This window comes from Leuciscus leuciscus, assembly GCF_965113295.1.
Source record: "Leuciscus leuciscus genome assembly, chromosome: 19".
NCBI classification, from domain to species: domain Eukaryota; kingdom Metazoa; phylum Chordata; class Actinopteri; order Cypriniformes; family Leuciscidae; genus Leuciscus; species Leuciscus leuciscus.
In genome coordinates this window covers 29,485,005-29,500,393 of record NC_138743.1, presented here as the reverse complement: position 1 = coordinate 29,500,393, position 15,389 = coordinate 29,485,005, and the positions used below count along the sequence as shown (strand labels likewise).

Below are 15,389 nucleotides of genomic sequence, written 5' to 3'. Positions count from 1 at the left end.
ATACACACACAACACAAAAAATAGATAAAAAAAAAAAAAAAAAGGATTTATGACATTCTATTTTTGTGTACAAATGTAATAAATAAATCTGTAGGGTCACGTTTCTTTTACAGTTTATCACACATTTTAGAACGAAAAAGACAACCATCCTCTCTTTCAATCGCAGATATGATGAACGCACAGATGGGGGCGCTATACTCACCAATCCTACAGAGAATTCACAGAAGAAGACGCGAACACGGAAGCGTCTCGGTGGTCTGATCTGTGCTATTAGTTTTCTTAACTGACTGATCCGAAATGTGTACTGGTTGTATGCAGAAACAATATCCCGACAGGGTGAGTTCATGATCATTGTGACTGGCACACCTCGTGCGAATCCTGCGGCCATATGCTCCTTTGATACCATTAAAGTTCAGAGGCAAATGCAGCGCGGGTTGTTCGTTTCCAGTCAAAGATGAGCATCACTGCACTTATGTTTCCTGAAAAGTTTTGTGCTTAGTAGATAGCCAAACTATCTACTGGCATTAGGCATTTAACGTTACCTTTTCCCTTTAATTCATAATTCAAAAGTTGAACTTGTTTTGTTTATTTATTTATTTATTTACATTTATTGACACTGTGTTAGACTCTTTATATTTTCGCAGCAACTGTATTTCAGGTGTTTATTTAATCTGTTATGTGCAATAGGGTAATACCTGTCTCGAGAATGGTTCATATCTCATGAATTTTCTCGGCTGCGCCAACTGTCACCAGCGAGACTTCGTGCTGATCAGTGACAGGACGATCGTGAATGAAGATGAGGAGGAGATTGTCACTTACTTGCGTGAGTCACGTCACATCATTGCATGGACATATTCCGCTGAACGTCTCAGACTGACGTCATTATTATTTGCTTTTCCTCAGATATGTGCAAGAACTGTGATCATGTCATAGCCAGACATGAATACACCTTCACTGTGGTGGATGACTATCAGGTGAGCCGTGCTCTCAGTTCAGTGCTTAACCCAGAGGTTGTTCCACATTATTGAGCAAGTCAGTTCTCATGCAATATGGGAAGGAAAAAAGATCTTTCTGAAGATAAGAAAATGGTACAATGTAAAGCAAATGGCATGAAAACAACTAATATTGTGTGAAAACTGAGTGGAGATTATCAAACTATCATAAGATTTGTGATTTACAGCACAAGAGAACTCGGTCAGATAAAGGCTTATTAAAGGGATAGTTCACTCAAAAATGAAAATTGTGTCAGCACTTACTCAACCTCGTGTTGTTCTAAACCTGCATGGGTTTCTCTGTTCTGTTGAACACAAAAGAAGATATTTTGAAGAATGTCGGTAACCAAACAGTTGATAGACCCCATTGACTTCCATAGTATTTTTTTTTCCCACTATGGAAGTCAATGGGGTCCATCAACTGTTTGGTTACCGACATTCTTCAAAATATCCTCTTTTGTGTTCAACAGAACAGAGAAACCCATGCAGGTTTAGAACAACACGAGGTTGAGTAAGTGATGACACAATTTTCATTTTTGAGTGAACTATCCCTTTAAGGAAAGTTTCTGTCAAAAAAATTAGTTGGAACGGGGTGGCCACTCACCAACCATCCAGAAATCCATCCATCTAGATCCAATATGATCAAAGATGGCCGTAAAAATAAATCTGCATCGTTTATCCTTTTAATCTTTCATTTAAAAAAAAGAAGCAAAATCTAACCTTTCATTGAAAAATTTGAAAGTGGGGGAGAAATCACATTATGAAATACATGTTTATTCCAAAACACTTTAATGTTGTGGGCCTATTTTTTTTTCTGGAGGTCCTGGACATCTTGTTCAGATACATGGTATCATAGATTCTAGCAAATACCAACAGATACAAAATCTAAACCTGACGGCCTGTGCTAGAAATCTTATAATGGTCAGTGGTTGGATCTTCCATCAGGACAACGATCTAAAACAAACATCAGAATCAACACAAAAATGTGTCACTGCACACAAAATGAAGCTTCTGCCATGACCGTCCCAGTCCCCTGACATGAACCCTATAGAAAATGAGTGGGTTAAACTGAAGAGAAGCGCCAACATGGATCTGGGAATCTGAAGGATCTGGAGAGATTCTGTATGGAGGAATGGTCTCTGATCTCTTGTCAGGTATTCTCCAAACTCATCAGGCATTATAGGAGAAGACTCAGAGCTGTTATCTTGGAAAAAGGAGGTTGCAAAAAGTATTTAATAAAAGGGTGACTGAATTATGGCTAACGTATTTTGGAGAAAAGTATTTATTTCATAATGTGAGTTTCCCCCCACGTTCAATTCTTTTACTTCAATGAAAGGTTAGATTTTTTATAGATATAGATAGATAGATAGATATTGCATTAAGTAGTAATGATAATAAACATTATACATTATTAATGATCTTATTACTATTGTAGTCTAATTATTTAGTTATTGTCTCAAAAAGCAGAAGTAACAGTACTTACTAATCTTTGCTGAATATCAGTTATTGGACATTAAAACAAAAATCATTTTATTATATCAGTCATGAAAAACAATATTGGCCCATCTCTTATTAAGATAAATTGAACAAATTAGAAGAAAAAAAATTCTTCTGAGCCATACTTTCAAGTTTATGTAAATAACACAGTTATTTAGGCAAATTAAGAGGATTTGCTTGGTATGTTTAGGTTTTTAAAGGGGATTTTTATATATTGTTCTTTTTTTCAGGAATACACAATGTTGTGTATGCTGTGTGGAAAAGCAGAGGATTCCATCAGTGTTCTGCCAGACGATCCCAGACAAACAGCTCCTCTGTTCTAGAGTATTATCACAGATGCAGAGACAAGGAATTGTAATCTTTGTAAAGAGCATGGATATGCATGATGGAGGGAGCCATGAAATATGCAAAGACGACACACTGTCACGATTAATCCAAGAGAATATATTGCAGAATGCATCGTGTTCTTTGTTTCTACTGCTTCAAGAGTGGCGTTAAGGTTCACAGTATGGTTCCGACTCATAAAGACATGAGTTTGACAGTCATTTACAAATTTTAAACCTAATTAAGAGCCATGCTTGTTCATCCTGTGATCATCATATGTTTGATTTGCTCACTCTTTTAAAAGGAAAGTGTGTATGGTAAAATGCTTTCTCCTATCCCATCTTAAGGCAAATTCACACAGCAACGACAGGCGGCAACAGACACTTCATTGGGTTTTGTCGTAGCTTGTTGTTTCGACCGATTGAACATGCTGAATTGGAATTAGAAAGTCGGAGAAGTGACGTGCTGTGATCTGGTGACTGTCGGTGCACTGTGAATTGGGCTTCATATACAGTGTTGTTCTGTTTGCCAATTAAATGAGTCTGCTGTGGGAATATCTGACTTGCAAGAAAGATTGGGTTTAAATGGATTTGCAATTTGTTAACTCTCAGAGAGGATTTTTGTTACTATGCAACACTTACATAGAACATGATTGGTTTAGATAGATGAAATGTGTTAAATGGTACACACAAAATTAAAAATCAGATCCCTGCTTGTTATGACTGATACTTACATTTCAGTCTATGATGTCACACTGTATTTCTAGTGTTAATGCAACAAAATATTTTGTATGCTTTGTCTAAAACTATGAAACAATGCATTTCGTTTATTAAAATAATGACGGCATAATGTCATCACAAAATCAAGCATTTGGTACTTGAGTACTTATTTATTCCATTAATATGAATACATATACATTCCAACATGGTAACTTTTTTGCCTGATTGAAATATGTTTGTTAGCAAAATACAGTACATGAAGCATGAGGTGGAATTTCTTTTTCTTAATATATTTATATCTATGTACAGTTCAGATTATGTACAAGTCTTATGATGATAGACCAGCCTCCATTCCGCATACTGATGCTTTTAAAGTAAAAGTACTTTCCGAGGACAAAACACGATTCAGAACAAAACAACTATTCTAGCTTGCACAGCACACAATGAAGTCGTGGTAATGACTCGGTAGCTACTATACCTTTCTTTGTACATCAGCAAGGGTCTCTCACTCTTTAAACAACTTTCAATTAAATGCCATGACAGAATTCAATCCCAAAATCCACAGAAGCATCTTGGTATAAGCAGCCAATTTATCATACTGTTCTTGCTGATGTATTCAAGTAATATGATAATGGGACTATAGTGTTTGAATCAAGAGTTCCTTTAAGGGTCTGTAGTGTTTCACTGCAATATATCGGCAAGTTTCTTACTGATGTTATAACTATTTACAGGGACTGTTAGTATGATATTGCAGGCATGGAAGAGATTATACTTGGCAATTGCAAGGTTGCTGACCCTTAATGTGATGGCGAATTCACTCAGTAGCAAGTAATAAAGCTACATTGTCAGGTACGTAACCACATCCAATAAATAAATAAATACATTCTATAGATGATACAGTTTACAGTACATACATTCCCTGAAATACATATATACACATGCTTGCTTGGACCAGATGTACCTACCGGTATACGTGAATGATATCACATTGTATAGACGGCTATGGGTTGAAATGAGCATTTAAGATGATTTTGACCAATGATAAAAAAAAATTAAAAAGATAGAAAATGCAAGGTTAGAGTATCTGGAGTGCCAACAAAACTTGAAACATGCAACTGTTTGACAGAATACAATGAGTTACTAAGTAAAGTGCAGCCCCATTGTTTTCACATTTCAAACAATCTCACTGATAGTGGCAAATAGAAAGTGTTTAAAATCCGACATATGTAAGGAATGTAAACCAGAATGTGCACAAAAAAAAAAACATGAAAAAGATGATTTAAATGTAACAAAAAAATATATGGCACAAACTATATAGAGTGTAAAATAAATAAATAAAAATAATTGCGATGAAATGCAATGGGCAAGTTTTTAGGACAAAGTTACACAGCGTCAATGGAAAGTTCAGCATGTTAATATTTCATGGTTTCCTAATATGTCAAAAACATGATGCTTTCAAGTAGTCACAACCAACCGGCAAATACCCGGTCCATTATCACTCTACTTATCAAAACACCACTTGTAAAAAGGCTACAGTTCACCAGGCTTCATCATGTGGTGTTAAAAGCTACTTTTGAAACCGGTTGTCAAATTACTGACAACTCACGCCATCGATTACAAGCTTTTCACTTTATTTGCTCGTTTTGGTTGTGGTTTTGCTCTCTTGACTTCCTGTTCTGACTCTGGTGCAGAACCCTGACCCGTGATTTCCTCGCAAGTCACTGATTCGAGGAGGCGGGGAGGCTGAGCAGCTACTTGGCGACTGGCTGTGACCCCCCTCGAAACGGGAAGGGGAGGAGCTTAGCGAGCGCTGCAGAGAGGAGGCGGTGGTGCGTTGGTAACGAGAGGAGCTGACGCCCATCCCACCTCGCTCATGCATGAGCTGAGAGAGGTTGTCCAAGAGGTCCGTGTCACCGGTGCTGCTGGCCCGAATGCGGTAGCGTCTGCGTCTGAAAGGACAATAACATTCAATATCACATTTCAGACTGATTCAAACTAGTATTCGAGTCATTTGTTCATGAATCGAACTACATTGGTCACGCTGTATGTTTTTGATTATCTAAAAAGAACCAGCACAATAGTTTTCATGGATTACACTCGTCTCATTGTATGTGTGGTTTTTGCGTGTAGCCAATGAGGACAACTCAATTCAGTGAAACAAGGAAGCTACTAACTTGCTACATTATGAAAATACTATTTTTGAAATTCTTGCTTCTCTCACCTGTTCTCGCCACCTGTACGAAGGGGCGGCTTGCCTGGTGGCGGCCGAGGAATAAATCGAGCTGACAGCTGATCCGGTACTAGTGTGGGGCTTATGGGTCTTGGTATTTTACTCTTGCCTGACAGAGGTCCAGAAGAGGAAGACAGAGAGAGCGGCTCCTCCACCTGCCAGTCTGACCCTCGAGAACCGGTGGGAAAGGTGAACTTGTCACGCAGCAACGCTATTGGGAAGTGCTCACATGACAGCGACAGAGATGGGGAAAGCGGAGCTGGAAAACCCCTGCGAGTTGGAGAGTCCGGGTCACGGACCGGGATGCGACTGGTTCGGGGGGAGAGTTCACGAGGTGATGCCGGAGCTGCATCAACACTGTGTCCAGTTGTCTCACCCTGGTTAGGGGTTGAAGGAGTCCCACCGTCAGGACAGCCCGAGTCACTCTCCACATCCTTGTCAGAGGCCTTGACAGAGATAATGTGTTCATCTGGCTTCTGAGGGCTTTTAGAGGGTGAAATAGCTGACACGTGGTCGTGCTCTTTTTCCGCAGCGCCTGATGGATTGTCAGGCTGAGAGTTGTCTCCTGTCTTATGCTGAGGCTGAATGGGCTGTAGCACTGCACTGGATGACTGAGAAAAGAATAGCATTAAGAGACAGGACATTATTTATGGAGCCCTGCAGAGATAATACTCTTATAAAATGTGTTTTTTTCTTAATGTACCATAATTTGCTTGGCCAAAATATGAGCTCTGGTGAGATTTTCTGAGCCTGCTTCACATTTGCTCTGATGTTTTTGATATACAGTAATGTGTAAATCCAAGTTGCTGGCAAAAATCCGAGACGATGTTGCAGTGAAACTACTGCAATGCACCCATAAACAATCACTACGTACTGCTACAGTTTCCCTTACACAATGAAACATTTATGGAAATTAACTGTCATTTCCTGTCTTTAATATTTAACATTACAGGTACACTATTGTTCAAAAGGTAAGGATTTTTTTTTAGTTTTTTTTTTTTAGGACACATTAAATTGATCAAAAGTGACAGTAAATACATTTATGATATTACAAAAGATTTCTAATTTAAATCAATGCTGTTCTATAAAACTTTCTATTCATCAAAGAATCTTAAAAAAAATGTTAATAAAAATATTAAGCAGCACAGAGGATTTTTTACAATGATAATAAACAATAAGAAATGCACTAAATCAGCATATGAAGGATCATGTGACACTTAAGACTGGAGTAATGGCTGCTAAAAATTCAGCTTGGCTATCACAGGAATTAATTATATTTTAAATATATTAAAATAGAACAGTTTTTTTTTTTTTTTTGTAGTAATATTTCACAATATTACTGTTTTTACTATATTTGTTATTAAATAAATGCAGCCCTGGTGAGCATAACTGTGCGTTCACACTGCCGCCGGCGAGAGCGTCAAAGTGGCCGGAAGTCATTCAGTTTCAATGTGAGCCGGTGGCGAGCTCTTGGATGGTGAGGGCGGCGAGGAGAGTTGAAGTTAGGTCAACTTTATGGTAATGAGCTATGACGCGGTTCGGCGGCAACCAATCGGAATGTAGAAGTCCTCCGCTTGAGAGGATTCCAGAGAACGCAGTCCTGTAAACTTTGGTTCCGACCACATTAGTTCCCAAGCAAAACGGAGGAGAGGTTGATCGTTGCTGTGGCGGGTTTCCCAATAATATACAACATGTCCCTATGTGCAACAATTTGATCATCCATAGTGATGTGAATTTGATAAGAAAGCACGTAACACTATTTATAGGCAATATTTCTTTCTTTCACATTTAAAAGATTTCATGAGGTTAACTTATACCTTACTTGTGGTCAGTCAGCACAAATACCGATCAACATGCTTGTTTGCTTTGCGGCCCCTTTAAATGAAGTTTACAAGACTAAGCATTCGATCTACGTCAGAGTGTCCACGAATCTTTCTACAGCGTTGTTGGCAGGGCGGCCAGAGTGAATTTTGACGCTCTCACCGGTGGCGGTGTGAACGCACAGTAAGAGACTTCTTTCATCATCATAATCCTAGTGTTATTCCATCTTATTTGCAGGGTCCACATCACACACGCATTTGGCACAGGTTTTACGAATGCCCTTCCTGACACAACCCAGCACTCCTACAATTTGGAATATCCAATCCCCCTAACCTGCATGTCTTTGGGGGAAACCAGAACACCCTCTGACTACCGCCCCCATAAGAGACTTCTTTCAAAAACATAAAAAATCTTACCGACCCCAGACTGAATGCAAATTCTTCTACTCAGAATATAGCCTGAGATATTTACCTGCTCAAGATTAGACCTGCTGAGGTGGACCATTGACGCAGGCTGTATTGTGGGAAGTCTTCTTAATCCAGACAGGCCTATTACGCCAGATAAACCCGGAAGTCTGGCGAATGGAGGTCCAGTGTGGCAGACCCCGGTGTGGAATTCTGCTGAGGCAAGGTTGCTAGCACGCTGAGGCAAGGGGTCGGACCAGGTGCGAGGGATGGCGAGGGGGCTGGAGGAGCGAGGCGAGAGTCCTGAGCGTTCCTCCTCATCTGGTTTAGAGCCAGCTGAACCACTAGCACCTTCAAGCTCAACTAGGACCCACTCCTGTGAGTCACCCTCTTGAGGGACGGGGCTGAGGTTGACGGCAACGTAACCGCTACTGGCTGCCCCCTCCTCGTCCTCCAAAGAGCCCTGCTCGACCCGACAGACAGACCTGTCTTGGGACATACCTGGCCGCTGCTTGCCTAAACTAATGAGACGAAGAAGGAGAAGTGGTTACGATGTCTCTAGGGACCAAATTCACATTTATAAGGAAGTTCATTAAGACTTTGTTTACTGACTAGGCCTCAAGGAAGCGTTCAATGGTGGGTTTGGGTTCGGGAGTCAGTCTCTTGTCTAGCCCCATGCTCTGGCTATGTCGCATCCTTCTCAGCAGAGGAGCCACGCGGTCGATGAGCAAGGTCTCCGAGCGCACACGTCTGGGAGAGCCCTGGATGGAGCCACTGTTGGGGCTCTGGTTGCCCTCTTTGCTTCGCTCCTCCTCACTAGCCACCTGAATCAGAAACACAAGCTCATGACTACCTCCGACTTCAATACATACTATTTGGACCGGCGAAAAAGGTGATGGGAAGGGTATAAGTAACAATAGGCCTACTCTTTAAATTCTTCTAATGAATTCTTCTAATGAATATGGTAACATCTTAAAATGTAAAATGTAAACTGTAAAAGTTCAAATAATACAAGTTTTGGAAAAAACTAAAAGTTTTTATAAAACGATAAACCTCACATTCCAGCCGAATGAATGATTATGGATGTTATATAATTGGTCTTGACAAATGAAATAAAATGGATGAAAATGCAAATTCATTCTCTGACAGTAGGTGGTGCTTATCAAAAAGCAGAAATACAGCAGTTACCACAATCACAAGATGCGGAAAATGGAAAAGAAAATGGCACTGAAACAGTGTTCCCTTCCCTTCAGATATACATTCATATAAACCCCCCCCCCCCCCCCCCCCTCACTGATGTGGATAAACCTGGATTTGCACGAATCACGTGAAAGGTTTATTTTAATGCCAGAATGGCAAATTTAACCAAAAGGCGACAAGTTTACAGGTACGTAAGTAACAGAGTGATTAGCAGTCATCCCATCTGAATAGTACCTTTCTGATTTGCGGCTGAACGTGGTTGAGGTTTCGGTCGCGATTGTGCTCCATATCCTCCCAGACATCCGCACCCTGCGCAGGCTGTGTTGGGATGGGGGTGCAATTATCAGCCTCGCTGAGGCGTTCACCCTGAAGGACGTCCTCTGTGTTCTCACGCTGCAGATCACCCGGGATCACAGAGGCATTGGCCATGCTAGGAGGAAACATTCATTTGAAAATGTAGACCTCAAACAGTTTATCTATAGACTCAATACAGCATTGAATCATTTGATGCTGGATATCTACCCCAAATATGCAGGTGTGAGGCGGGTCAACTGCTGGGCTGTGTTTGTCAGGGTTCCAACATTAAGCGTGCCCTCTGAATCCGTTCTCTCCCAGTCATACGGGTCATTTTCCACCACATTGTAGCTCTTCATACTGTTGTCAAAGACTGACATCAAGAGCTACAACACAATGAGTATGTTAGTGAATGGCTACGCTTACAAAAATCTCTGCTAAAGAATGGCTCTGGACCTGATAATCCGGTTTAGTGTAGTAGTCCAGACTGGAGATATGGTCAAGGAAAATGTTAAACTCATCTGGGAGGTGCTTGAGCATGAGGCGATGGTTGTACGTCTCCTTCATATTTCCGACCTGTTCCTATATTGATAGCAGGATTAAGAATACCAGCAGATATTTTATCAATGGAAAATTACAATTTGAGCAGAACTTACTTTGTCTTTGATTTTCCTCCACGGTAGCTGACCCACCATGAACTCCACAAGCATATAAAATAATGACCAGAGGTCATCATGTCGACTCATTTCCTTTGAAAATGAAGGATGTGCATTTTAGTGAAATATGAACAAGTAATATGACCTGCTGTGTAAAGGACACCTGATCGGCATCTGCCATTGGCTTGAGAATGTGTCCAAAAAGAGAGGAGTTACCTTATTCTTATGAGCATTAACTGAAGCATAACGGACGGTCCCTCTGAATCCTGCCACTTGTCGTGGCTTTGGACGATAAAGAGAATTTGCAATCATAAGAAAATATATAGAAACACATTACAGGTAAAGTTCAGTCAAAGATGAAAATTCTGTCAAAATTATGACATTGAAATTTAAGTCAATGTTCACTTAAAAAAACTTCACATCCACCTCTACCTCTTTTTGGTTCATTTATGAGAGTTTGAGTTGTATAATTCTGATTCATAAAAGGATAATTTAGTTCAGTTTTGTGAACCAAAAAAAAAAAATCATACTCGAAAGACCCATTCGTTCACAAATCATACATCACTGCTTCTCTCATGAGCTCTGAATTCTGACTTAAATTTGGGTTATTTCTCATCCAAATCTTTCGTATGACTTCAGAAGTCTGTAATATAAGTAATAGTCATACAGGTTTGGAACAACATGAATGTGAAAGAATGATAACTGAATTTTCATTTTGGAGTGAACTATCCCTTTAAGCAACACTAATACAGTATATGACAATAGCATCCTTAAAAAGACAGAGTGATGTTTCATAAACATAAGCTTTAAAATATATCTGTGATTACTCACTGGACGGACTTCTTGACATGAGTTTGTGAACTGGCGTGCCAACCCAAAATCAAGCATATAACAGGTTCGGCACGTAATGTCAAGTCGGCCCATTGCGAAGTTGGACTGTTTGAAAAAGAAAAGGTTTGATGATTAGTTTATATAGTCTAAAAATTAAGAATAAGACATGCCCTGTGAAAAAATAAATTATAATCAATATTAAAAGTGCTTTTATGCCCAGGACTATCTGTGAGAGAGCAGACTTACGGGTTTGATGTCTCTATGCAGAAAGCCCACAGAGTGGATGCTCTCGATGGCTTCCAAGATTTGTCGGCCCAGCCTGAGTGTTGTGGAGACACTGAATGTGCCATGGCTCATGTTGCGTCTAAGGTCTGCCAAGTTCCTTCCCTGCAGTTCAATGGACAAACATCACTTCAGGTGACTGAAGTCAGGGTTGTTGAGTTACTATGACTTGTGTGAGATGATGTCCATCAATTCAGACACAAGAATAAATCATCTGACGCCCTACCTGAAGCTCCATAACCACATAGTTGAAGCGGTCATTGCGTCCACAGCCAACAAACCGACAAACATGGTCTTTACCTACAAAATGGTTCAAAATAAAGAAATAGAGAATGTTATATATACAATTTTTTTGTTTTTGCCCATAATAGAGTAGCACTGTAGCACACAGAGCTTCTTCATTTAGCGTCTTCATGTTTGTTTTATATAGGCCTTAAACGTCTGTCTTCATCTTTACCCTGAAGTCTTTTCAAAACTGCAACTTCCATCTTCAGGACCTGTTTGGGTTGCTGGGCAGACTCCACTTTCAGAGCCACATTGAACTGGTTCACCTGGTCCAGGACTTCATAGATCTCGCCAAAACCACCCCCACCAATCTTCTTCAACTAAACAGGAAAAGGAAAACTTGGAATGAATGAAACAAAATACACTATTGTTCAAAAATGTGTGGTCGGTAAGATTTTTAATTGTTTTTGGAAGTCTCTTATGCTCACCAAGACTGCACTTATTTGATCAAAAATATAGTAACATTGTGAAATATTAGCATTTAAAAATAAGGTTTTCTATTTTTTTTATACATTTAAAAATGTAATTTATTCCTGTGATGGCAAAGCAGTATTTTCAGCATCATTACTCCAGTCTTCAGTGTCATGTGATCCTTCAGCATTCATTCTAATATGCTGATTTGTCTTATTATCAATGTTGAAAACAGCAGTACTGCTTAATATTTTTGTGAAAAATGTGATATTTTGTTTTTCAGAATTCTTTTATGCATAGAATGTTCAAAAGAACAGCATTTATTTGAAATAAAAATAATGTCTTTACTGTCACTTTTGATAAATTTAATGCATTTTATAAAAATAATGCATTTTTTCCTTCTATAATTGAGTAGATAGCTTTCAAACTTGTGTTGGAGAACAGATGTTACATGACAGCTCTGTTCAGGCATGAAATAAAATGTCCTAGCAAAACAACAATTTTGTCATGAAATAAAATGCTGTGTCTCGTGACTATTTGTCAGCATGTTGTACAGTTTTCCGTGCTGATGTCAGCACAGCTCAACACACCTGCAGTGTATCGTTTGACTGGGCTCAAAAGGAAAAAATCCCCTTGTCTGTGCAGAAGTTTACATAAAGGAATCTGACAGCTATCGGAGCATCTCTACGAAACTAACAGTGAGTCTCTGAATAGTTCTGAAGCCTTGTCCTCCTAAATACAGCTCCTTCAAAAGAACTCACCACTCTCCATCGCTCCCGGACCATGCTCCCGACAGCCAAGATATCAGTCTGCTCCACTGTTCCACTCATCCTGATGCTCAAGAGTGGACTGAGCACACTCAGAGAAGCTCTACACCTCACATCAGTGAGCTCGGGTCCTCACTGGAAATCACAGTAAGATCAGAAAAACATCAAGTCTTCATTTAGTTGGAACTGCAGGTCAGGGTTACAGCAGAAATTAAAGCCCCCAGAGAAGTTTGCAGAAATAAGAGAGATTCATTTGCCTACGATGGCTGTAGATGTGACAAAAATTATGTGCATTTTATTGGCTGCATCCATTAGGCTGGCCTTCTGTAAAGGCACGCTAAACTATATGAATCTGACCTCTCCTAAGGTTGTCTTTTAAACAGAAGACAAGATATGTAAAAGAAGCTGCCCTGGTTCTTTGACTCTCACTGCTAGGGTGCAGAGCAAAACTGATGGAGCTAAATACAGTCAAATCCTTGAGGAACTGTAGGCCTGAAACAAGAATAAAATCGGCAAGACACTGACTCTGACAGATTATGTTTCCCTATCTAAATCACAAAGACTACAAAATACTAGCTTAATTATTTTATATGGCTGCCTAGTTATAAGAACCTCGGCTCTGATGTTAACTATAAGAAAAAAAAGAGCCTAAATGCATATTGAGAAACATTCTACGTTGTTTAAAAAAAAGGCACAGCAGAGAGAAGTTTCATTGTGCTATGCTGTTGTAAGCTGTCAAAAATCATAAAAAAAAAAAAAAGAAAAAAAAGAAAAAAAAAAGAAACATTCTACAACTTATTTACCACTCCTAAGACTTGTAGATAATGTGCATTATCTTGAATAATTTATGTATTATTTTTTTGTATATTATGCATAGTATTATACTGTCAATAATTGACTGCAGTGTTAGTCATATGGTGTAGTGACAATAAAGTGATTTGATTTATGTCACAGGCCAAATGCAAAAAAATATGTAAATTGTCAAGTTTTTTCCCCCCATTCTGACAAACACAAAACTGCTTAAATATATAAACTCTAAAATGAACGGTTTTGTTAAATGTTTATACATATTGTTCTGTAAGGCTTTGGCAAGTGTTTTTTTGTTTGTTTGTTATCATATCAATAAGTATGACTAAATTGATGTGTACGTTTTAAAAATTTGAAGAAAACAACAACAACAAAAATGTTCACTGTAGTTTAAAATATAACATTATAATTGACACAATTCTATTAAAAGGCTTTTACTCAGGAGGATTTAGTCATTAAATCTGTACTAAACTATCAATACTATAATGTTTCCCCCAGCAGTCAGAACTGATGGATGACAGTCTGCATGCAGTAACGTTACTGTTTTAATAAGGGTGGCTGCAGCTGGCCTGATACGTGTCTTTATTAGCTGGATGTGTAAATGAATTGTGAGCATTTTAGCTTATGCTAACATCCACAAGCTACGTTGAAAACTGCCGCTGTCTTGAAGATGTTGGTTGAGTCTTTCTCTGCCCTTACCGCATCCAGTGATAACAGAAGGAGACGTAGGACAAGGCTAGCTAAAGCTAAAGCATCAGCCAGAGCCAAATCACTGTACAAAACAGCGCAATGAAACGGTACCGCGCTAGCTAATTAGCCAAACTGTACATATGCGTCTCAACATACAGCTATTATTGAACATACGGTTGCCAGGTTACACATTGGCAACACAATGTAGTGACAGCTGTAATCCCGTTTATAATGCGGACTAGCTCGCTAAGCACGCGCTCATTCAGGTACCCGGTGTGTAACGTTACCTCTGTCTGCAGCAGCGGACCAAGATGTTTCCCAAGACCTCAGAACATCTTCTTTTGTTCTATAGACCATGATGATATGAAACGTTGGACATAATAATCCCATAACGTTTAGAAACACAAAATAACGACTGAAGTTCACGTTATCTGCTTCACTTCTATCAGCAGTGGCCGCTCGATGACTGAGCGAGCGGACCGATATGTGACGTCACATCTGGTCGATTGGGTTTGATCCCAAACATCGTTTAGGACAGTAACCAGGGCCGGCCCTGACCAATTTGCTGCCCTAGGCAAGATTTTACCTGGCGCCCCATGCATCACAGCCCATTTCACCCCGTCATTGTGTTCATGATTTAGCATATATATATATATATATATATATATATATATATATATATATATATATATATATATATATATATATATGCCTATACACACACACACACACACACACACATTACAGCCTAAACACAAATACCAAGAGCATTACATAGCATTCAAGTCAAGTCCCCATTATCTTTTATAGCACGATTTACAATAAAGATTTAATGTGAACTTTGCTATTTTGAATAAACCTGTAAATAAATATCATTACTATGCCATAAAATGTACATGCCAAAAGTTTGGAAACATTACTATTTTTAATGTTTTTGAAAGAAATTTCTTCTGCTCATCAAGCCTGCATTTATTTGATCAAAAATACAGAAAAAAATTTAATATTGTGATATATTATTACAATTGAAAATAATTGGTTTTCAATTTATTATACTTTAAATTATCATTTATTTCTGTGATGCAAAGCTGAATTTTCAGCATCATTACTCCAGTCTTCAGTGTCACATGTGACATCCGGTCTATCACATGATCCTTTAGAAATCATTCTAATATGATGATT

At 39.0% G+C, this 15,389-nt stretch overlaps 2 protein-coding genes across 3 annotated transcripts; one reads left to right on the top strand and one right to left on the bottom strand.

Moving 5' to 3' along the window:
• The first annotated feature begins 178 nt into the window (after nucleotides 1-178).
• churc1 (churchill domain containing 1) lies at nucleotides 179-3,679 on the top strand. Its single transcript, XM_082147642.1, has 4 exons — nucleotides 179-336; nucleotides 688-823; nucleotides 904-974; nucleotides 2,720-3,679. The coding sequence occupies exons 1-4, from the start codon at nucleotides 298-300 to the stop codon at nucleotides 2,810-2,812; spliced, it is 339 nt and encodes a 112-aa protein (XP_082003768.1). The 5' UTR covers nucleotides 179-297; the 3' UTR covers nucleotides 2,813-3,679.
• ttbk2b (tau tubulin kinase 2b) lies at nucleotides 3,225-14,733 on the bottom strand. Of its 2 annotated transcripts, XM_082147628.1 has the most exons (15): nucleotides 14,498-14,733; nucleotides 12,708-12,848; nucleotides 11,708-11,855; nucleotides 11,477-11,550; nucleotides 11,215-11,355; nucleotides 10,969-11,073; nucleotides 10,354-10,419; nucleotides 10,138-10,230; nucleotides 9,938-10,063; nucleotides 9,710-9,867; nucleotides 9,422-9,617; nucleotides 8,600-8,811; nucleotides 8,055-8,508; nucleotides 5,754-6,373; nucleotides 3,225-5,481 (listed from the first exon to the last, which is right to left on the bottom strand). In XM_082147628.1, exons 2-15 carry the CDS (start codon nucleotides 12,774-12,776, stop codon nucleotides 5,163-5,165), a joined length of 2,781 nt encoding a protein of 926 aa, XP_082003754.1. In that variant the 5' UTR covers nucleotides 12,777-12,848; nucleotides 14,498-14,733; the 3' UTR covers nucleotides 3,225-5,162. The 2 variants fall into 2 exon arrangements, with proteins under 2 accessions (XP_082003754.1, XP_082003755.1); XM_082147629.1 differs by lacking the exons at nucleotides 11,708-11,855; nucleotides 12,708-12,848; nucleotides 14,498-14,733 and having other exon boundaries at nucleotides 11,215-11,389; nucleotides 11,477-11,542.
• Between the last annotated feature and the right edge of the window lie 656 nt (nucleotides 14,734-15,389).

Bases quoted from the DNA above. Each gene is read 5' to 3' on its own strand.
- churc1 (XM_082147642.1), top strand. From the start codon at position 298: ATGTGTACTGGTTGTATGCAGAAACAATATCCCGACAGG. The intron at 337-687 runs GTGAGTTCATGA...TATGTGCAATAG, and splicing joins AGAAACAATATCCCGACAGG to GGTAATACCTGTCTCGAGAA. The intron at 975-2,719 runs GTGAGCCGTGCT...TCTTTTTTTCAG, and splicing joins CTGTGGTGGATGACTATCAG to GAATACACAATGTTGTGTAT.
- ttbk2b (XM_082147628.1), bottom strand. From the start codon at position 12,776: ATGAGTGGAACAGTGGAGCAGACTGATATCTTGGCTGTCGGGAGCATG. The intron at 6,374-8,054 runs GTAAATATCTCA...TTCTTTTCTCAG, and splicing joins GCAGGTCTAATCTTGAGCAG to TCATCCAGTGCAGTGCTACA. The intron at 5,482-5,753 runs GTGAGAGAAGCA...TTGTCCTTTCAG, and splicing joins CGTACAGGTGGCGAGAACAG to ACGCAGACGCTACCGCATTC.